General features: G+C 36.1%; 1 protein-coding gene across 21 annotated transcripts in view; it reads right to left on the bottom strand.

Annotated features, from left to right (window-relative positions):
- Positions 1 to 24,648, bottom strand: part of MAGI2 (membrane associated guanylate kinase, WW and PDZ domain containing 2) — a 706,446-nt gene that overhangs the window by 64,122 nt on the left and 617,676 nt on the right. For 12 of the 21 annotated variants that reach the window (XM_086886645.1, XM_086886637.1, XM_086886634.1 and 9 more), the window contains 3 exons: positions 22,467 to 22,656; positions 6,551 to 6,642; positions 418 to 610 (listed from right to left, as the gene is read on the bottom strand). In XM_086886645.1, coding sequence (XP_086742771.1) covers positions 418 to 610; positions 6,551 to 6,642; positions 22,467 to 22,656 — 475 coding nt within the window. Of the gene's footprint in view, positions 1 to 417; positions 611 to 6,550; positions 6,643 to 12,224; positions 12,267 to 22,466; positions 22,657 to 24,648 lie in introns of all 21 variants that reach the window. The other 9 variants (XM_086886635.1, XM_086886638.1, XM_086886647.1 and 6 more) reach the window with 2 other exon arrangements.

The raw sequence follows: 24,648 nt of genomic DNA, 5'->3' as shown, positions 1-24,648 counted from the left end.
TGGGCTTTTAACACATACAAGAGTGAAATGAGTTCCTGCCCTGAACAGTTAACAGTCTTTGAGCCTTTCTCTTATTGACATAGTCAGCTCAAATGGCTTTAACTTAGGTGAATGTTTAGTCCCAAAAGTGGACTAAAGGAGACAGCACAGACCAAGACAGCATGGAACAAACCCAGAGCACTTATGATCACCACACCAGGGTTGCCAGTATGTTTCCACTTCTGAAGGAAACAACACTCAGTTGTAGTATTTTTGTCAGAGAAACAAGGGACACGTATTTACAATTATTCTTTCCTCAAAATGACACAAACATTCACTTTGATTTCCAATATTTTTTTTTTTTTTTTAGACAGCACTGGTTTGTGCTGCCAGCATTAGGTTCTGTTTTTCCTTTCACCTTTCCCAGCCTTCACTCACCCGTGGGTAGCACCTTTCTCCTCACAGTAAGATTCACCTGCCCATTTCGGGCAGCGTTATGCATAAGATCAATCACATATCGGTGGGTTTTGCCGGCCACTGGAATCCCATCTACATACACCAGCTCATCACCAGGATGGAGACGACCATCTCGGTCTGCTGAGCCCATGGCAATTACTGCTCCGATGAGAATCTAGGCAGCAAAGAAACAAAATCCTGTCATATATTACACTGAGCCTCCAATTTAGTGACATGAATATTGCAGTGATTTTCTCTTTCTTCTGAGATTAAGCTAGTGATTGAGCACAGGTGAAGAGACCTGTGTGTGTCTGAAAGCTGTGCTTGTCCTCTCGTGGGTATGATTTCAGTCTGAAGATGTTTTCTTTGGTAAGAAGGTAAGTAAGGTGTTTCCTACCTGCCTAGGAGAGATATACCCTGAGTTCAGCTTGGTATGTTCAAATCAAGATAATCTGTCTCTAAGGAGTGTTGAGTTTCTATAGACTGCATTATACAGAAGACTTAAAAAGATTAATTCCATGTAAGGATCTTTTCTATTTAAAATTAGAGAGTCTGTGTATTTCTTGTTGAAGGTTCTTCACTGCTGTGTGATTTAAGCACCTGGAGTCATATACCTGAGGTCAGCAGTACAAGTGACCCCACTACACAGTGTTTGCTTTGAGACTCTTTAGGGGAAAAGAAGTAATGTATTTAATGTTATTACTTGAAATGAATGATTGCTCAGGCAGTGCTTGATTAAAATGGAAAAAAGAGGAAAAAAATGTCAGCTGTCTCTTGGCAGATGTTGTTTTCCCAAATCGACATTTAAATTTAGTTTGTATGGGACATATAAACTAGTAAAAAATCTGTCCAAAACCTTTTCATGACTTTCTCCACTTTCTATGCAGATATTCATATTATTTATTAGAAGAAGACGTATATATTTTCCCCGTGGAATAACTGGTAGAACAGTTGAGATTCAAACAAAACCCACTTTCTTTGAAAGAATATTAAAGCATTCACAGAGCGTGTTCCAAATTTTCTGTTCCCTTTTCAGGGTGAGTGAGCACAAAATGATGGATATGACATGCCATGTGACAATCTGCTTTAAATGATAAAAGATAAAAGCCATGAAGTATTACTTTTCATGATGAATTGCAAAGGCTAGATGTGGTAGTCACACAGGTGGGCCTGTGGTTTTTTTGTGGTCTTAGCTGCAGAGTTGTAAGTATCTCAGTATAGTGTTTAAATGAAATCCCCTGTGGAGCCTGGAGAATTTTCCCCAGATTTGAGCCTCCCTTTGGCTTACTTTTGCTTTCAAAACTTAGCAAAGAGAGAACACGATGCATTTTTTCCTGCTTTCTGGTGTTCCTGGGATCCTGTTAAGCAGTGCCAGACTGAGTGGCTAGAGAGGCTGTTTCAGGCTCTCCATTCTGTTCTTCAAATGGTGAAAAAATATACCTCAAAGCTTTGGATAATACTTTTGCAAAATTCAACTATGAAACATATAACTATGCTCCTTTATTGGACAGAAGAAAAGCTCTCCAAGGCTACATTTAGCTAGATATCCACAAAGTATTCTCAAAACATTTGCAAACTAAGCATCTCACATGAGTAAGAATTTCTTCCTAGTTATTTTGAGAAGAGATGGATGATAACCCTCTGCATCTTGGGAGATTGTTGGAATTGGCTTCCTTCTTTGGTTTTGTTGAGCATTTGCACTTTTTTTTTTCATAATTTTCTGACAAAATATTAAACAATTTCAGCATATTTAACCTTTAGAAAAACAAAATTCAGATCACAGCATGGCAGGTCATCAATATACACAGCAAACTGGAAAAACTCTTTCTAGTTCTGACCAAGTAATTATTGCTGATATTTCATATGTCCAACATGGAATGTGATTGTGTTACTCATCTCAGTGCTGTACTCCTAACATAAGCAGCAGAGTCATACTTTAAACACTTCAGCTAGGTGTGTTCGTTGAGATGATGCCCACCATATCTATTATTTGGTATATTTAACAGCAAGAATAACTTAATTTTCCTACTTTTTCATTTTTTGTGTCTGAATTTGCTTCTTATGCAGTATCTGCTCTCATTTCATGGCTGAGAAGCTGCCATAATAGTTATCAATGCTACACATAAAGCACAAATTGGAAAAATATATATCAGGATAATATTACATCTGAAATGTGGTTTCATACCAGCATGAGATTGCTTTGAAAGCGTGAGGAGAAGGATGACAGCATGTAAACAATAGAGAGTATGTTGTAGAGAAAAAGAAAAGTTTCTCCTATTGTTTGAGATTAAACAGGACAAATTCTGGGATTAGGATGATTGTGGCAGAAATTAAATCTGAATCCGAAATTAAAGCCTGTGTCTATTATTTTATACAGATTAATCTGCTTTGATCCTGACTTTCTTTGTGATTCTTGGTAATTATCTGAACTTGTATTTTGGTTTCTCTGAATATAACACAGCTTCACAGACACATGGCAAAATTTAAGCATGTACACATAAAGGGTGATCTACCTAATTTTGTGTCAATGATGTCTAAATCCAAGATAATCATCTGAACTCTGTCTAACTACTGCTAAAATAGGACTTCCCAAGGCATGGCCTTATCATTGCATTTTGCTATATGGATATCTATGTCTTAGAAATGTAGGAAGATACTTAGAATGTATCTTGGCATTGATAATAAAAAGAATAGAAACATATAACTTGAGGACATTTTTGAGAAAAATCCAAATCCGTCTGTGTTGAAAAGGTAAAACTCTTAAAGAAATTATGTATATGTTCCTGTGATCCTGAGTTTGAGCCGCACAAATGTGTGCAAAATACATCTCCCTTTTGGGACAGCAATTTGCAACTTCAATGAAGTTCCAATTTATGTGTTTTTGCAACCTTTCAGTAATATCATAATTCACCATAACAGAGTCAGATTATCTCTAAATCCTCAAGTTACTGGGAGATGTGATAAATAGCTGTTGTAGTGCAATATTATAAGATTTGAGAGGTGATTTAAACACACAGTCTTGATATTTGAAATTTCTCAATAAATTTAAGTATTTCCTTTCAGAAGCATTTTTTATGATTATAAATATTGAAAGTGGAGTAGTGCAGAAGAATCTTCTCCTTCTAAGGTACCAGGTAGCTGATATAACCAGAAGGAAACTAAGCTACAATCAGTCCATAGTGTCAGTATTATCCTTCTAAAATAACTTTACTTGGATTCTGCTTCTTTGAAAAAGTTATTGCCTTATGCTGAAGAATCCATATTCCTTTTTAGAAATCAAGCCACAAAGACAAAAGCTTCCTTTTGCTCTGTGTTACCTGACTGCACAGCAGGAGAACTGAAATAAAAATTTCAAAGTGTCTCAGTTCTTGTTTCATAGGAAAGGCAGAGGTTTGGAGAACAGGCAAAAACTGCTTCTCCTTTAATGGAGGTGAAAGGAATTTGAGGCTGCAGGTATGCTGTCCGTGGGGGAGCAGGGAAGCAGTGGAGGAGAGAGAACAGAGTTAAAAAGTCTTGTACTTTGAATATGAAATAGAGGGACACTAAAAAGAGTATGTCTGTTCTGTTTATTGGTGTTGAATTTGAGCAGTGAAAACAAGATGGGTGACAACGAGGGAGTGAGAATTGAAAACCTCATCACTGTAACACTTAATTCTAAGAAGGTGCCTTTCTGCCTTGTACAGTCCTCAGCACCAAGTTAAGCTCTTAACTCCTGAGGACTTTGAGAAATGTTTGCAAAGACACATAAAATCCATTGGATTGACTGATAAATCTCAGGGAAAAATGCTTTTGTATGTGCAAACCATGGAATAGAGATAGCAACCTTGAGGCTAAGGGCAGGCTGAGAGAAATTGTTCAACAGGACAGTGAAATGTGTTAGAGGGTGGTTCACAGAGGGCAGCATTTTTAGTCCTGCTCTCTAAAAATAGCAAGGTGTTTATCTCCTCTGCACTTGATATCCAGCTATGGCTTTTTGACTTCAGACAGTAAAGTCAGGTCAGTCCTTTGCTGAAGAGACACTAGAAAGAGCTGATCCTCTGTAATACTTCAGTGCATAATGCATGTAGCTGCAGGGCAAAATGCTTGTTTCAAAATTTCTTTTCTACTGGATTGCTGAGTAGAGACTCAGGTCTCTCACAACTCCAGCATGTATTATGGACATGAAATACCAGAATATCAGATATTCTACATGAGTTTACTCTTAGTCCTTTAGATTGAAATAATTCAGTTTTATATAAGTAATAATCCTTTGGATAAGGCATTTGAGCTGCACTTTTCCCCATGAGATTGTCATAAAACTCCAACAAGCAGAGCCAGTCAGACACTTAGTCTGTGACTGCTTAATTATCCATTTGTAATGAAAAAAGCACTAAAGGAGACACCAAGAGAGTCTTTCACAAAATATTGAGCAGCCTTGGACACTTTCCTGTGAGACAGGAAATGCCATTAGACATTATGGTGCAGAGCAGTTAGAAGGAGATTTCCAAATCTTTATAGAATCATAGAATGGTTTGGGTTGGAAAGGACATAAAAAATCCTCTAGTTATAATCTCTCTGCCATGTCATGGGCAGGGACACCTTCCACAACACCATGTTGCTCAAAGCTTCATCCAATCTGGTCTTAAAGGTGCCTTTCTATTGCCATTTCCTAAGAGTCTAAAAAGATAAAATGGACAATTTACACTAACACCTCACAGATTTCCTTTTTGGCTTCACCCAGCAGGTGTACTTTGAGAACTTATACTGCCTGGGCCATCCAGAAGGGACAGGAAAAATGCCTAGCTGGAAAATGTGCAGATGGTGGCTCAGTGGCCTCATTTTTTGTGCACTGGGACACGCTGCACAGAAGGAAGTTACATATCAGATGGGCTTCAGGCACACTTCAAGTGTAAAGGATGAAGCAATGTTGTCTTGGAGTCCTGAGCAGCTATACTTTATATTTGAAAAACCATTGAAAATGCTAATTCTAAACTAGACTGAATTTCAAACAGCATTTTAAGCATATTTTTTAGAATACACTGCCTTCTTTTCTTTTTATGGGAGACATCAGTAAATTTTTAAGATTTATCAGTACTTTGATAGATATTGACAATTTTAAAATATAAGAACGTCTTAATTTCTCAGAGCCATGTGCTGGTTAACCTTAAGGCTTGAATGAAAAATATACTATTCTGTATTAATTTGAATATGAAATATATATATCATTGACTAGGGAATATACAAATATAATAATTAATTATACATTATCTCAGAAATGTGGTAACACAGGTCTCAGACTGTGCTTAAAATGGTGATAATAAAGCACTATCATTATTGACTTGAGATCAGTCCTAGCTGTCAGACTATAGTTACGCCATCAGGGTTTTTCTGAAAGAGTACTAATTCTGCTTGCTCTCAAAATTATAGTATTTAGATGGATCAGTAATTCATCAAAATGTGTACACATTTGTAGTGTGTCATGCACATTTGACCCTTATTTTCTGGGCTGCTTCACTGTTTCTTTTAAATATTGTGCATATGGTTTATTTTATATTATATTTTATTAACAAAGAATCTATGTTCATTTTGTTACCTGTTATTTGCTCACAGGGGTTCCTCCCTCCTAATGGTGTAAAGCTATCATTTTTATGTCTGTTGCCTCACACGATGTTGTCATTTAACCTGGAACATTGACTATCACTCCCTAGTGAGATCTTCTGTTCCCTTAAATGAACTGCATTGTTGACTGTGTCTTTTAACCACACTCATACATTTTACATACACGTTGCCTACTCTGAACATGGTTATGGATAGTCTTACACAATTGGATTTTTGGAATCTTCTGCTTACACTTGATTTTGGAAAGTCCAGATTAAGAGATGCCAGGTCATACTCTGCAGTAATGGGATGAGCAATGCTCTCTTTCCACCTTAATGCCTTCTTATTCTAACTTAATTCTCTGTAACACATTTTAGATGTGAACAGCCTGTCTTTTTCTATGGATGAATAAAAGTAATTTTACTGGTAGCCTTAACATGGTGTTCATTTGGGTTCAGTTATGTCGTAATATTTTTCTGCCCTTTATACAGATCATAGAATGTGTAAGGAAAAGGAAAATCAAGAAGAACTAACTCACAGGCTGCCCAGGCTCATCTCCTCCCAGGATCCTGAAGCCAAACCCAGACTCCATTCTCCGAAGGTGAACATCCAGCTCCTTGTAATCTGGACCTGGTTTAAAGAGAAATCCCACTCAGCAAAGCATTTTGGTCTTACCTTGAGAATTTGCATCAACTTCCCTCCCACCCTGTGTTTATTGCCGGTGACTTATGGCATCCTGGTTGGATCTGGTGGAAACAAATGGGCCACAGACAAGGAGGAGAATTGAAAATATAGGTGTCTCTTGGAGGATGGTTATGTTCAGTAGAATACACTAAACCAAACTAGAATACATCCACAGAAGAACAGCATGGAAAACGCTGTCCAAAATAGAGGTTAAAAATGTGTCTTCTTCCTAATGCTGACTGGATAATGGACTGCTGTTCATCCACCTCTGGTCTTTAATTTGTCTTTTCCTTGCAGTTCATTAAATCCTACAAAGAATAAACTGAAATAGGAGACAGAGATACATCAGTCCCACTCACAAAATATGAAAATCATTACAGGCCATTTAAGTTCCAAACCCAGATATATCTATATATCTATATATCTATCTATCCATCTATATCTATATCTATATCTATATCTATATCTATATCATCTATATCATCTATATCTATATCATCTATATCTATATCTATATCTATCTATATCTATATCTATCTATATCTATATCTATATCTATATCTATATCGTCTATATCATCTATATCTATATCTATATCTATATCTATCTAGATATATAGATATAAATACATATAGATATATAGATATATATGCATTTTTATGTAATGTAGCTTTTAAGTATTCCACTTCCAGGTAATACCCTCAATAAGGAGTTTTGATGAAAATAGTCATTATAAACCTCTCAGTCTCAGAGTTTAAATTGAAAACTAACATCATCAACTTGAACTCCTTAATGCTACTCAATTAAAGTCTCAACAGCTTTATGAATCAATAAGATTGCGTTTCCATATGCCTGCCTAACCTGTCTTTAGACATATATTATGTGCTGTAATGTATCAGTTGAGGAATATAGAGTCTTTTAAAAATCAGTTTCTTATAAAAGTGTCTTTAGCTTCACTTAAAAAAAAAACAACAGTGTTCTGGGATAGTAATAACAATAATAGTAATAATAATAATAGTAATAATAATAATTTAAATATTATAAAATGAAACTGTAAGCATTTAGAAGACTAAGAAGCTATCTGTTTGTTGTGACTATCTCTTTGCATGCTCAGAGATGCTTTAGGCTCATCACCTAAAGCAGTGATTGGCAGGAATGGTCTTTCCTATGGATTGCACTCTGGTCTATACATTGTGACACAAAAGCTTTTGGTCAGTGTCAGCTTGTTGCTAACCCCAAGAGAAAAAAGGGATGATATGGCTTATTTCAGCAAACTGCTCATAAGTATCTCCAGTTGTGCCTTGTTCCCTCAGGAAGGGAGGGATTACAGATGGCTGAAATATGGAACTTCAGCAGCACTCACCTGTAGATCTCCCCTCAGAGCCATCAGTGGGACCTCATAAACTGTGGAATTTGGCACACTTGCCAGGTGTAGTCTGGGATTAAAGCCTGATTTTTTTCAGTCCGGTATTATTGCAAAGACATACAGAATGACATGCATTGGCTCTATACTATAACTGTGCAATAAAAATCCTCTGTAAACAGCAACATAGTGTGTTATTTCAACAATTTGTATTGCTGAAAGTGAGACTGAATCATAAATATTTCAATTGGTAAAATAAAGGTATTACTTTTCCTTACCAACTTGCTTCTCATGTATTGAGAAGACAAACCCAAACAGAGCCAAACAGGTTATTATACTGATTTTTCCCATTTATTTAATGTGACTCAAAACTAAGGAGCAAATAAATTCTGGGTGTGTACAGTATGTTAGCTTAGTGCAAATAATTAGGTAATTGTGAGAGACAAAGGAATTTCAGATACAAACAGTACTCTACCTGGTTTGCTGTGCCTACAAAGACAGAGCTTAGCACTAGGGAGATGGTTTTGTAGACAGACACAGTGTGATCACCATTTGTAACCCAGGTCTAACACTCAAAGGAACTGTCTCCAGCAGTCTGTCACAAACTGAGCACTGCCTTTATTGTGCACAAGTGAATGAATATGCACAGTTGGGAATCCAATGAGAAAATATAAGAATATCAGGTTGTGAAGAATACTTGCTCTGGCAAACTGAGATGAAAATGTCCCTCAGATACATTGACAAAGCTAAGCCAAAGCAGTGTTAACAACAGACTCTAAAATAAGGGGTATTATTTAATTTGTAAAAGATGTTGTTTTTCTACCCCATTTAGAATGGAATAGATAAGCCATAAGACATTAAAAAGTTTAGTCTAAAGAATACCATATAGAGGCATACTTTTCTATGAGCTGTAATACAGTTTGGAAACCTTTGGGTTAATTGACTGGGCTACAATGCTCATTCAGAAAAACCTTCCTTTACAAAGACTTGGAATTCTGTGGAACCTGTTGTCTGCCAACACAAAACTACTGAAAACTACTCTTAAAAAATAATGTTCTTTTCTGTCCCACTAAGGAAGCAAAACACTGGAAAAGATCCCTGGGTCATCAAGTCTAGATTCCTGTTATTGCAAACCTCTGCAAGCAAACAACACACAGATATTAGCAGTAAAGACATAGGCAAAGAGGATGCTGCCAACTGAGCTTGTCTGTGGCCTTTGTCACTAGGTCACCTGCCTTGCAGTAGTATCTTAATATCAAAGTATCTCCAGTGACTGCCTGGTACACAAACCTGTGTTGCAGCTTTCAAGTTGGGTATGACATGACTCCACTGGCTGCACTGATCACCTTTCCATTGCTCTGGAGAAAGCTACACCATAGATCCCTGAACTTACATTGCTGAAAGTGGACCTGACTTCTAGCCTTGGTTTTTGTGCTTAAGTGATTAATGAAATAAGACAGAAGACTTATTGCAAGGCTCTCCAGTATTAATCTTTCAGTCCAGACTATTCTAGTAGAATTGCTTAGCTGCTTTCTAGCCATTCATCTTTATATTTCATGCTAAGCATTTCTTTTCCTGGCTAACATGGATGTGCTACAGTTATAACTGGCATTTTGTAAAATGTAAAGTATAGATTAATTAAGCACATATCACTTGTTTGGTGTAAAAAATCAGTTCCCAGGTTAGACCGACCAACCATCTTTATTACACTCCCTTTGCATAGTATTCAGTTTATCCCCATATTGGCAGTTAGTCTTTAATGAAAAACATGTTCTAAAGCCTTACAGCTGCTGAGATCCTTTTTTCTTGTTTCTGAAAGACAGGTAAGCTGTTCAGTATTTTGTGCTTTTCCACAGGAGCTCATGTTTGGTAAATTTACTAAAAGCCCCTATGATTATGTGGCAGTAGTTTCAATATTCCTGAATATACATTGATTTAGTATTCTTACCCATGTAAATGCTTACATTTCAACTGATATTCCTCAAGTGCTTGCTTCTCCAGGATTCTGGTATTTTTTTGTTCCTCACAAAGGATTGTTAGATAGACTAAATTTTGTGTTTTCTTGCTGGAGCAGATTTTCAGTTGATCATAGAAAGAAAATTACCTGTACTTACAGAAAACGACACTCCTGTGACTTGCAATATACTACAAACTGTTGGTTAATATAACTTCATTATGGAAAATGTGTCCTTTTGTTTTCTCTTGCTAACCTAGATTAGCATCTTGTGGTTCGTGACAAGTAAGAAGTAATGAATAGGCTTGCAGACAAGCCAATACTGAATTAACACTGTCTTTTCCAGTTTGCTTATCCTTCCAGTCAGCTTCATGTACCTTAATGACATGTTTCCTACCAGTTTTATTGAAAGGAGAATTTCACCTTAAAGTCAATATTTTTGCTCATGTAATATGGCTATCCTCTGCCAGAATGATAATGCTCCCTGTCCTTCCTTGCCTCTATACCTTTATATTAGAAAAAGAACTTTAACTTTGCCTGCTAGTAACTTCATTCTCTTTTTTTTTGTTATAGTCATACCACTTTTTTTCTTCTCTTTGTCTGAAGGAAAACTTTCTTAACAGTTAATTAGGCCTGGAAGAAAAAAAACTCACATCAATTCACTTTGCTAGGCTATAAAACCAGCTGGCTCCCCCATGAATTTGAGAATGGTATTGGACAAGTTGTGATCTGATCATTGCAGCACAGTGAGGACAGTAAAGAGCATTGGGAAATTCTTTCTGGTTCCTGAATGATGGGGATTTGCTTTAAATGTAATGGTAGCAGAACAGACTGTTACTGAATAACAGTGAGATCTCATGGGTGAAGATGTGGTTATCAACTCCCAGCTACCTTTCTGCACCATATTAATCTGAATCACTGGGTGAACTACACACTGATAGGCATGCATACAGTTGTTTCCTAAATGTTGAGAAAATATGTACCTGAAAATGCCTAATTAATTTTCTGTGTGAGACAAGTTGAACAAATGCTATGTGATTTTACAGTAATAAATGTGGTATTCAGGACAATCCTGTAAATGTTGATATGTTTTTTTTTATTAAAAAATATTCTTCTATATATTGCAATTAAAGGAAAGATGAAGTGTATTGCTGTAATAATTTTACAGTGTTTCTGGGTGAATTCAGATACCTACTGAAAAAAACCCTAATTTGGACTCCTTTACTGAAGATGGTGAAGATTTTTGTTTGATACAAATAATTATAAATTGTGAATTTTGATTGACACAAAACTACAATAACTTCATCTGAGTTTCAGATGCTCTTGAAAGATGTGAAAAGCTTGAAAACAGGCATGGATCTTCTGCTCTGCAATGTGAGTAGCTTTTTAAAACAGCATACATATTCCCTCTTGATATTTGTAGAGAGGAAAGCTGGCAAATAAAAACTTCAATATGAAAATTATCAAAGAAAAGAAAAAAGAACTGCTGTGATAACAGAGTTATTCAATGTATAAACCCTACTGGGTTATGCAAAACCAGTCCAACGTTATATTTAATTTAGGTTCTCCAACTCGTGTAGGACTTAGGATACTCCAACTTGTGTAGGACTAGAAAAACTTTGATAGGATTGTCAAAACAGCGCTTTTTTTTTTTTTTCTGTATGGGATGCCTGTTTTAACAGTTCACTTAGCATGATAACACTGGGAAATCAAATATTGCTGTTTTTTAAAAAAGTCCATTGCCATTTTACAAAATTAGTGTTGACTCAAACACCCCAAAAATCTCCTTATTTTAAAAGTTTTTGCTTTTACATTTTTACAGCACAAGTGTGAGAGCAAGGAATTGGTGATAGAATTAAGATAGAATTAAATTCAGATAAAAAAAAAGCTTAATCTTTGATTTGGGCAAGAGCTATAGAGATACACTTTAATGCTAAAGAGTGAACACTAATATGAAGGTACACATAAAACACAGTAAAACATAATGAAAAGTGTCTGAGAGAAGAGAAACACCTTTCCTTGCTCAAAATGCAAAACTATTATAAAAAGATTTGGCATTCTACAACCCCACAAAGATCATACACAATAAAATGGTGACTGGGCAGTCATGACTGGCCATCATCTTGAGAAATGATTAAAAAAAGAAGAATAGCTAAAACATAAAATGAAGGACAACTAGTTTACAGAAAACAAAGGCTGAAGAATACTTGCCAGAGGAATCCACTCGAAAACCAGTCCTGGGCAGCACTTGTTCTGAATAGGAAAATGGGGAATTAAAGGTGAAATACATTTCTCAAGTTATTTAAAGATGCAGCATCAATTTCTCTGCTGTGTTTTGTGTTACTAAAATGCATTTTCTATTTTCCTTGAAATTTTGTTTTCTCCTCCCCTCCTTCGTTACTTTCCATGTGGTACATGTACATATTCCTGCTAGATTAAGACCTCCCTGGCTATTTCCATGCAAAGTGAAAAAGATGGTGAGGTGGTAATGCTTCTTTAACACAATGTAGGTTCTGATGAATATAAAATTTTTAGTTTGGTTAAAACTGTGAAAAATAGTGACAATATTTCTGCTTATTCAAGTACAGCAATAAAAGGGGAAGTTTAAAAGGTGTGTTTGGATGTCTTGACCTCAGATGACTTGACCCCTGCTTTTATACAACTCAATTGCAAAATGTCTTTTATCATCAAGAAGAGTTTTCTAGGGGGATGTATGTTGCCAATGTGAACAAATGATTGTAAATGAAGGTAAATGCACATAAATCCCTTTAACATTTTATGCAGGTAGTTTCAAAGTATTTGTTTTTCACTATATGAAGTGCAGAAAATAACTGTCTTCACATAAAACTACTTTGCTTGCATTAGAAGGATCTGTATGAGTCCATAGCTGAATTCAGTCATGCTTCCTTTGTTAATTTTGAAAAGTTCTGAACAAGAGTTTCTGTTTTATTATTTTGGCAGCACCAAGAGTGAATTGCAAAACATTCCAAACTAGAGGTGACTTCTATTGACCTACAAAAAAAGGGCAAATAAGGTATCCCATTTATATGACTGTAATATGTAAACTATGCATATTTCATGCTGCAAAGGAGGTAAGGTCTTTCACAACAGCATTTGTAGGAGAGTGATGCAATTTATGAGTATATACCATCTTCCTAAGACAGAAGGGTGTGGTGAGAAACATAATATAGCATTTCCTCTGTGAGAGGCTGTGTACCACTTTGAATGAGTTTAGACTAAAGCCACTTGCCGACTGCTTCCTAAAGGCAGCATGGGCTGCCATGGCAGCAGCTGAGTGATTTAGAGTTCACTTGAGATAATACTGAAATGGCTGTTGCAGGGCAAAGATATTTTCCAAAAGATGTCTGTCAAGAATAGAGATGTCTTAAGTTTTTTTTGTAAGGATATTTAGATAACAGCCTTGACCTGTCCAAATCCAGGTCCACTAAATGGGGACATCCATTTGGATTTGGTGCTCCTGTCGCATTTATGTTTACTATCTGTGTTGTGTCAAGTGCACTATGCTGTTTGGCTTTATAGGTGGCTGCATGATTTTACTTGGCTGGTTAAAGGAGAAAATTCCTTCACTTCAGATTTTGTACAGTGATTTGGGATCCTTCAGGTGAGACATGCTATCTAAATGTAAAATATTCCACCAGCACAGCTCCTGAAAACCAAAACCTTTGAAACTGATGCTGCTCCACTGCAAACTTGGAGAAATGATTTTTTTTTACTCACAGCCTTTCAAGATTTTAATGGAGCTCTTAAAAGAGACAAAGTCATTTTAATGTAGAGAAAGCAATTTCATCTCAATAGTCTCAATAAGCTTTTAGGTTTGAACATAAGCTTTTTCTCTTGGCCACTCAGCTGGAATTGCTCTTCGGAACTGCTGTAAGATTGGTAAGATTGGTTCATTCTGTTTCCATTTCTGCTTGCAATCAATCTAACATCACCCAGAACTGGCCTCAAGCAGCAAAATGAAAGAATCACCACCACTCTCAAACTGTGACCAATTAGGGAACAACTTGCTCTGTTAAGACAGCCAGCCATATATTTTAAGTAAGTTAGCAGTGTCTTTTTTTGGGAACTGTTATTTGGGGTCAAGCAAAACTGCCTGTCAATGAGGTGGTTTCCTTCAAAGCTAACCTCATGAAGTCTGATAAAGCTTTTGTTCCTTTGCCTTGCAGAACTTCATGTAGATTCTCACAGTGTTAATTATCATCTTGTAATCAACCATGCAGCACCCAGCATGTGTTTTCACTGTAGTTTAGGAATTCACACCCATGAAAATTGGAATTGTGTTATGCTGAAGATGCTGAATCAAGCCCTGAAGTTTTTAAATGTCTGATCACCAGAAAGATAAGCCTAGATAAGGTACAGATTTTTGGTTTTGGTAACCATAGCAAAGAAATGCTCATATTGGGAAGAATATGCTGTCAGCAGTATGGGTCTCTGTGTAGCACACATAATTGTGATAATGTCACTAACACTTTGGAAAATGAAATACATCCTCTAAATAGCTGTGCTCATGTGACAAGCAAACTGTTAGCAGATAGTAGAAAACTTCAAAAGAGGAAAGATCTGTAAAGAACCTTTAACATAGAGGAATGGAATTAGCACTGTCTCCATCTGTCAAATGCAGAGATAAGGAGTTTTTCTCAAAACTCACCTAATTCTGTGCTCAAAGACCCTACAGAAAAGCAACTTCCAACAGAGGAAGTAGGACTGCTGGACCTGGTCCTCAGCTGAGCAGAATGCACATCATTTGTACATATCCTGGTGCCTTCTATCTGCTAAGGATAAATTGAGCTGGTAATTTTAACAGAATACTGAGAGACCTTACTGTGTTTTGTTTTTAATCTGTCAGATAGGTTTATAGGAAACTAACCTTACACAAGGCAATTTGAAACTTTCAATTTATTTATTATGCAGTTAATTTTGACTTTTTATAAACTTTTAATAGGGTGGGGTTTTTTTGCTGTTTATTTTTTTTTCAATGTGTTAGATGTCCTGCCTCCACCTCACAGGAAATGAGGTAGAAGGATGAAATTTTGGGGACGTCAGGGCAAAGAGACAAGTCTATCCAACACTGCCACCATGAAGAGGCATTCAAAGTGCTGAAAGTTTTAAAACCATGACATAAGATTTCTGTATTCTCCCTATGATTCCTTTTTGTTTGAACTTCTGCAGCTGCATTGCCATGAATAGTTGTAGTCTTCCACGTGAAATAGGAATGAAGTACTTACAAAGTAGAGCTTGAAAGTATAATAAAATACTTGTTAAATTCACTGATTTAATTTTTTTTTTTTAGTTCAGCTAACCTGTCCTAGAAACAAGAATCAGGAAAGTAAAACTAAGAAATCTTCTGAACTATTATTTGTATATAACTATAATTAAAATAAATCTCCACCATGATGATGACCCTGTGCTCTGAAGGATGAGCATGCAGCTATGCATTTTGAGAAATCTTGACATACATCAAGACTTGGGATTGGAAGTAGATCCCTTCCAACTCAAACCATTCTGTGGCAATCTATGATTCTTTGCATATCAGATGAATGCAAAGCCAAGAATAATTTTGATATCAGAAGATAGAACAGTAAAAATATTGCATACCTGCCTTCTTGTTTAGTCTAAAATAAATTACATTCATAGATTTATTTCATTTTCACTCATTAATTTTAAACTGAAAACTGTAAAATATTTGTGAGAATAGACTAGCAATAAATAAGACCTGGGACACATCCTGGGGATGGGACAGAATCCTGATTTATATGAAATCAATGGTGAAAATAGAGGGAATCTTTGCTGTCAAGATACAGCCATAGGAGCACATTTACCCACAACATGACATAATGGTATTTTTATTTATACCAGTGCAACCACTGGTGTTCTCTGGAGGAAGAATTATGCTGATGAAAGGTAGGGACAGTTTTTGATAATATTTGTTTTCCATATTCTGTTGTTTTCTGGATCAGTCTTTGTTGAAAGCTGAATACATAGAACAGAACTAGCACAAGGGAACATCTATATTTCAGCATCTCAGTACTAGCCATGCTTTAAGTAAACAGGAATTTCACAAGTGAGAAGAATGAGTGTGGTTATGCTGCAGTGTTCTTCCCAAAGATGTGCAAGCAGCAGTTTGACACAGCTCATAGGTGGTGCAGCATCCATTTGTCTCATATACCTGTGGCCAACTCCCCTATGCCTACAAGTCAGTTCTCTTAAATTTTTACTTTGACTCTTAAGTACACACTGCCACTTTGTAGATCAAAATCTATTTGTATATCTTTTAGTAAAGTGTAAATTGTTAAAGAGAAAGAAACACCACATCTTTAACACTGCCATCAGCAGTAAAACTGACACTTCATATTAGCAGAGGTCATTAGGGACCTACTTTGCAATCCAGAAATCAAAATCATTTTACATCCTTGGTACTGTGATGATTATACACTCATAATTCCATTTGAAAATGCTTTTGGTTTCACTGTCAGTTCATATAAGCAACAAATCCATTTTGTCATGGTAATTCTTTCTGCAGTGACGAACAATACAAAACCATTTGACATTAGTCTGCTAAATTTCCTCTCCTTTTATTGTATATCATCTCTTATTAAAAAGAAAGGATTATATTCATTTAGTAATAAAAGTTCTTACACAGTCTCCATGCTGTTGCTTAGGGTAGCAATAGATGCAAGCAAAACACCAGCATGGACTGTTTGGAAATTGGTTTGAGAAATTCCCTTCCTCTACCTCAGTTGTTCATACTCTAGATCAAGGAGTAGTTTGATGACAATAGACCTTAATTTGCAATTTCCCAACATTTTTATTTACTAAGTGAAGGCAGGCATGACTTACTGACACAAAGGGCACTAACTGGTATGTGAAAATATTGAAAGAGATGGTAAACTGAGTGCAAGGAAGGTTTGAAACTAGAACCTGATTTTCTAGTTTGCAGTAAAAAACCCTTTACCCATAAAAAAGCCTCTTTATACAATACTTCAGAATGCTATGTATTTAGTGCTATCATAATTCAGCATATATATGCATCTGTACACAGATGTTAAAGCATAACCAAAATGAGATTTCTTTTCAGATTAAAAATGAGAAAAAATGGGAAAAAATGTTAGAGGCATTTTTTTTTGGTCAGGAAAACACTGTCTGAAAAAAGTGGTAGTACCAATTATGTGAAAAACTTCCTTCAATTTTTAGTATTTTCAATCCTTAATTTTTAACTGTAGCTCTTCTGCCAACAAGCACTGGCGGGAAAATTCTGCTTATCTGTAGACTATGCCAAAAAAACCCTCAGGTGGTAATGCATTCAGTGCTAGACACCTAATATTTCTTTTTATGTTCCATGAGTATCAAATTTAGGAAACCCTGATGGCCTTAGTATTTTTCTGCAAAGTGGTATTTTTGTAGTTACACATTATGGATCAGTATAATGCTGTCTGACAAATCTTTCCTGCTTTAATGCGTATCTGTGCTGAAAACCTGGGGTGATGCTCCAGAGGAAAGGTAGCCTGTGAATATAAATTGAAGTGCTTGTCTGTGACCCTTACAGAAAATCTGTATAACTCTGCCTAAGAATACACCTTATTTTGTGGAGGCTAATTATGCAAATACATTTGCTATTTACATATTTCACAGGTGTTAGTGAACTTTGCTTTTTGGTTCTTTTCCAATTTTTTAAAATCTCTGGCACAAAAAAAAAATACCTTACATAAAACAGCAGATAGATTTGAAAAGGACTTGAGAAACTCAAAATATTGTGGTCAGAGAAGAAAATAACATGGGAGATGTTGAAGAAAGTTACCTTTGTCCTTTTAGCTAAAGGTGAAACTCTAATTGTTCAGATTTTACTTTTAATGAGAGCTTATCACTGGTTTATCCCATTCTTCCTACTGGCATTTGTGTGTCACATCACCAGCCTTGGCTACCACAGTAACAGAAAGAAAAATGTAACCCAATGAATGTAAAAAATGTTTTATTTTGCCTATTTCCTTAGAGGAATATAACCTCAAATTTCTATTATAACTGGAGAAATATTATGGCATTATTATTCCAAATATCTTTATGACTCCTGGTTGACTAATGTCTGCCTACAGGGGTGTCTGAACAAAGTTTTTTATAACTGTGAATCTACAATAAACAGAGTTCAATATAAAATATAGGAGAGGATAAGGATAATTTATAAGAGCTAAAATTTACAATTTAGGTGAAGGAGGTCTCCTAATGATAACTCCAGGGCTCCAGTTACAGCTGTAACAAGCTGCTGCATATGAAGTCATAATTTTTTCATTAATAGGAAATTCCTGATCAGATGTTCCATTTTCTACTTTCTGTGTCTAACCTGGTAATCAAGAGAGTCACACTCCTACAATCTAACAGTCTTCATAAGGAGAAAGGTGTTAAAGGTTTTGCTTTAAATTAATAGTGGGACAGAAAAAAGGAAAAAGGATCCAGCTGAGAAAATTATGTCACAGCAGAAAGTTAGGTAGGTGTGCCTCACCATGGAGAAGAAATAAGAACAGAGGAGGGGAGAGAGTGAAAAAAACCACCCAAAGCCCAAAATGAAAAAGCAAAAATAAACCCCAAAAACACACAGTAAAGAAAGGAAACATAAACCAGTTTCCCATATTTTGCTTTTAAGCAGTTGTTTTAGATGGTGTGGTAGTTCCTCTCAGTGTTTGGAAATCCCTCATGTTCCTTTCTTATCTACTTGGAGCTTTGAGCTTAGGTGAGAGGTGACAGCAGAGGCTGGTGACAGTTAAGAAGGAAGAGCTGACAGGTAACAGCTAACTGATAACAAACAATTTTCAAAGGTACTATGACTTCCAAAATAGAGTCACACTCTGTTTTTGTACTAAAGCATTGTTTGCTTGCCTCTATGAAACTATTTCCTGTGCAAAAGCAGTAGTGCTTTGTAAATCATATGCAATCATTGCAAACTGAAATCTTCTCATCATACAGGGTCTTGCAGGTTCTTCATGCTCCTTAGGTGGAAAAACATTCCTTGTAGAATGAAAATCATAACTTTCTCATTGAGACTTCCTGCTTGAAACCCCATTCCTGCCATCATTAGGAAGGAATGACCTAGGGGCAACACACTGGTCTAGCTCTTGCTCTGCTTTGAGTCATGTTGCTTGTACTTCTCACAGAACTACTGTGTTTTTCATAACTTGCTTCACTCCCTCTCTGATTAGCAAGCAGGAGGTTTGTACAAGGTCCTGGTGAGTGCTGACTGTGGGGAAACCCTATGATAAAAGGCTCTGTAGAAATTCAGAGCTATGGAAGTACAAAAACAAACTGTTTACTAACAATCTTACAGTGAGAGAAACAAAAATTTTGCACAATCTTTCTTAGTGAATTTTGCAGGTCATGACTGTTCACTTCTCTGTTGTATTTTTAGAAGATGAAGATGAAAAGAAGGTCTTGCCAGGAGATAAGCCAAACTTACTTTGAGATAAGAAATACTTAAAAAAACCAAGTAGCTGAACTTTTCCTGTGCACTTTTAGGGTATGTTCTTCCCAAAGATAACCAACCTGACACTGCCATATGGCAGGAAACAGTGTTGTCTTGAAACTCTGCCTCCTATATACTAAATTAGATGACAATTACTTGACTCAGTAATGGATTTCCTTCCTGTTGTTTCCATCTTCAGGAAACAGGACAACCACATGGTGCTAAGGCTTGACAAATTGAATTTGCTAAAATGTGTGCTTATGGCATTCAAGAAACAAAAGTGTCAGGGAGAATAGGGATCTTTGGAGGCAGCTATTTATAAATAAGGGATATGAATGAATGCACACAAGATCTGGTTGGGAACTATGGAATCAAATCTTAGAGAAAATGTTGAGGGGATAATGGTGGAAGAAGATAAGAAACTGAATCTTCCAGGATTAGCTGGAACATGGGACACTGCTGGAAATCTAGGATAAGGTTACTACAGTCTTGCTTTTCATCCCTCACTTTCTTGTTTTGGGCCTAGCAGCTTCACAGTTTTTAATTCTTTGTGTTTCTCGGCAGCTGGCAGAAAACATCTCACATACAGTTTTCCAGCTGCCTTTTGGACAGAACTCAAATGCAATTATGCCATTTAAACACAGGCTTTAGTAAAACTCCAAACCCTGTGTTAGAAGTTCTTCCTGTGGTGAAGCATACACTCCTTTGCACAGTAGATTATATAAGTAAAAGATAAGAGTTCATATTGGTAAAAGAGGTGCTCAGAAAACTTGAAGACAGCACCCATGAATATTGAATGGTGTAATATATCTTGTAATGCAGTATATAATCTTCTGGGGGGGTAGGTGTGTCTTTGATATCAGATCTGTATTTCCACAGTTTTATGAAGGGCACACATTGATCAAGCCTATTTTGGGGGATTAGAATGAAAGAAAATGCTATATAAGTATGTATATGGCATTTGTAATATTTTCTTAATTGTCTTGCAGAGATACTTGTTGCAATGCAGGAAGTCTGCACTCTTGGCCTGGTGACTTTAACTACAGAAGATGTTTCTGACCATTTAGTGGAAAGATTTTTGTTAAACTAAGTCACTTCTAAAAGCTATTGATATGGGAAATGGTTATTTGCAAAAGGTTTTCTGTTTGTTAGAGCTCTATACAAAGCCAAGAGTTTTTTTTCAGTGGAGGTGATGAACTAGATAAAATCCTTTCTAAGTATGGAATGGATTCTTTTCCTTTTAATTTATCATATACCAAATTCTACCACTTTGGGGAATAACATTTCAGTTCAGGCAAATTTTTATTTATGTATTAGTGTAGCCCTTAATGAACAAGAGAAAGTGAAAGAGGGTAAATGCCTGAAAACTATTTCCAATCTCTGCCCAAAAATAGCCCTACTTCTTTCAAACCTGTTTGGCCTACTCCAGACAGTATCCTGATCCATACTTCAATGAGTTTTAAAATTTCAAAAATTATAGTCTCTTTTTGTAGAGTCTTTTTTGCAAGTCTTGGAAATACCAGCCACCATGGACTACATGGTGTTTGTAAATATACTGGAAAGCTAATTTTCTCTACAGAACAGTTTATAATTGAAGATTAAATACTTTTTTACAGGGGCCTAAGTAACTTCTCAAATCCATATTTATGGTGAGTAAGATACCTGGTATTCCTCAAAAGAGCCAGCAATTTATTTAAGTACATAGAGTTAAATTTGGGATCTTAAAAGAAAAAAAAAAAAAAAAAAAAAAGTCTGGATTATGGAAGTGTGAGTTTTAGAGTGACAATCTATGCTGAAATGTGTTCCACTATTAGGACCAGTGTGGCAGGAGATGGTGGCACTGACCACAGTGGCAAAGAACTGAGGAATATGAAATGCAGCTTTGAGACTAGATCAGGGTTTACTTGGAGTTGATGTAAAATGAACTCTGGTGTTCCTCCAGCATATCCATTCTTGTGGGGACTGGGAATACCAAAGCCAAAGTGGAGATGCTGATGCTGTAACTAATGTATAGGCCAAGGCAAGTAAGAACAGTATGAACCCAGTGTTGGGGACAAGAATGTATTTCCTCCAGTCTATCCCTTTGCATGCTGAAGAAATGTGAACATCCAGGTCTCTGGGCCCAACTAATATTAATGGGCTGGTCTGAATCAGCTCCAATATTTTAGGTGTAATTTATAGCATATTTGGATCTATAGGTTCAAGTATTTTACAAAATGAATTGAAAGGCACCATGTGCAAGTAATGGCAATGGTGAAGTTTTGAGTAAAAAAGTAAAGTATTTTTAAGAATTTATCTTAATAAGTGCAAAGGCTGCAGACATTTTAGACCTATAATTTTAGCTAAAATGTTCTTTACAAAAAGAAGTAAATAAGTCTAAGCCCTTTTATTCTTGTTGTCAAAAATATGGTATATATTTCCAAAAAAATGAGAAATTAAATCAAGATGAGCATCTCAATGGCTCAGTATTGTTTTGTATAGGTCTTCAAATAGTACTTTATGCTATGGCTTACTTTTTAACTACCAAGGATAAACTGAAAACTTGTCAAAGACATTTTTATAAAAACAAATACATTTGAAATTACTTTTAAAAATGTCACTTTGAAGTGAAAGTAGGTGAAACTCTTTTTTTCATTGATAAATTCACATCTTTCTATTGGTTGATTATGAAGGAAAAAACCACAGTAAAATGTGGTGGTACATATACTGTGCTTCACCAAGGATTTAACAGTCAAAATGGGGAGATCAAAAATATAAGGAAAAAAACACTTATGAAAGTCAAGTATGAGAATCTTTGCAAGATCTATGAAAATATATGTGTACAATTTTCGAAACATTTACAATGGCCTCTATTTACTGGAAAGAAGTGTAGTTTCTTTCTTTAAATTACAAAAGATAAGTACAGAAAATTATGTCAACAGTGGCACGTTCAGTGGCAAAATTTTAAGTACTAAATGGTCAGCAGGGTCAAGAGAGCTTTCACTTACGCCTACTTTCATAAATGGCTCTTGATTTCTCATACAGCTCATATGGGTCAGGTTTTCGTGGATCAAAGGCCTCTGTTGAATCAGGAAATGAACTCCTGTGAAGAGCGGGTGGATAGGGAATATTCTGTGGCATAGCTGGAGCAGACACACTTGTTTGAGGGCTGCCTTGATTCTCCCATCGTTCCATCATCTGGAATAAAAACATACAGAGAATAACAATGAAGTTTTGCAAAAACTGTGGCTTCCACAATGAGACCAAAGACAGTGATTTCTGTTGAAGATACATTTCGCAAAATTAGTAAATCTATTTGCTGCCTTTTGAAATGAAAGGCATGTGTTTTGGTATTTATAAAATGACTTGGCTAAATTTACTTAGTTTGTTGCTTATGGCAAGATGTGGCCTTTCTCAGGTTAGATTAAGCCCAGCATTACCTCTGAAGCATGTGGAGGGCTTCTCACAGAATGTGCTGAGCTACTGGAAATTATTTGCTAAAGGTGGAATCTGTGGGTTAGTAAAGACACAAATATCAAATTCATCAAAATACATAACATACATAAGGTAGAGCTTAAAAGAGAAGGGACAGACTGCGCAGCAAGTTAATGACCTTAACACTGCATCTTCTGAGAATACATGGAAATAACTAGCTTCCCAGGGAGAAGTAGATAACTGTAACTGGGAGCAGAATTTACAGCTCCAGCTGAAGATTTAAAAAAACAAAATCAAAACCAAAAGAAAATCGAAATAAATCAAAACCAAAGAGAAAATTATTACATCACATATTCGAGCATCTAGTGTTCAATAAACCCACTAAAGTGATGTCATACAACCAAGTTTCTAAGCACAGGATAAGGCTCTTCCAGGTCATTTACAGGAAAGCAGACTACAGCAGTCTATTGTCTATGGATGAAAGACACCTCAGTTCACACTTTTCAAGACTGTCTTTAGCAGCTTTACATGTACATCAAGCTTGAAGATATGATAGGCTGTGCAAAAGAAGGCTTGAGGATCAGCATTTTTTTTAAGAAGTTGGCTACTAATCAAATTGCATTAGCAAATTTCTTTGAAGAGGCTAAATTAAACAAAACACAAATGTTTATCCCAGGAGATGAGTGCTTGGATATTCCTATAACCCCTCCTGAGGACAAGGGTGGTAAAGCCTCCAGAACAGTATGTTCTCACACATAACCCAAAAATGGTAATTACATAAAAAATGTCTCTTGGAAGCAATCTGATCTGTAATTAAATTCCACTGACTTCTATTGTATCAGCCAGGCCTTATCAAAGATGATTGCAGGCTTACAGTGAGCTTGCTCTACAAATTCTGTGACTATCATTTATCTTTTTTACCTTGGTTTCAGAAGGTGTTTGTGTCAGCAGATAGCCTTTACTCTCCCTTCTGAGGATTAACTGCATCAGGCTTTTTTCACACCAAGTATGTATGGACTACAGATGTTTTAGTGTCTTCCTGGAGTATAAGATGAATATCCTGCTGCATATCCCAGGTGATCTGGCCTTCTTAGGCTCATACTTAAGAATAAACAGATTATAGATATTGGCCTTTTTTACTTGTTGAGGACCTCATTCTTTTACAAAGTATTATAATTCAAGGTGTGTTTCTGTCAGAATTTCAGCAGTAGGTAGGGCTGGTTCATTCAAAACTATAAGTATGTACATTCTGTGCAATACAGGGCATATGGAAATACCTGAGCTGCCATTGAAATAGCTTAGGTACAGGAATGTACTTTGGGTACCTTCAGGTAACCTTTACACCAAGACAAATTTATCCTCTGCAAATAATTGCCCTTTGGGTAAATTAGCTTGTGTGTTATTTCACATGAATAACACAGTACTACTTCTGACAGCCATAAAGAAATTATCTCCAGTAGCTATAAACACGTACAATATACAATTACACTATGGAAGTGTAAATTCAAAGGTCTCTAGAAACACACCTGATTATGACCCCTTTGTCTAAAGATGAAAGAACTAATCTCAATTCAAGCTCCTTATGATAAAGGAAATTACCAGAAAATATGTTTAGGCTTTACCTTCCCTTAGGAATCTAAAAGAAGAACACAAGCCAGTGAAACCAAACTATCTATCTTATCATTATGAAGATGAAAGACATGCAGGGCCATATCTGTCTAGAAGTGAAAGATTCCTAATTTCTTGGAAAGTGCT

Source organism: Cyanistes caeruleus, chromosome 4 (genome assembly GCF_971803275.1).
Source record: "Cyanistes caeruleus chromosome 4, bCyaCae1.hap1.1, whole genome shotgun sequence".
Lineage (NCBI taxonomy): Eukaryota > Metazoa > Chordata > Aves > Passeriformes > Paridae > Cyanistes > Cyanistes caeruleus.
This window is presented reverse-complemented; position numbering and strand designations above follow the sequence as displayed.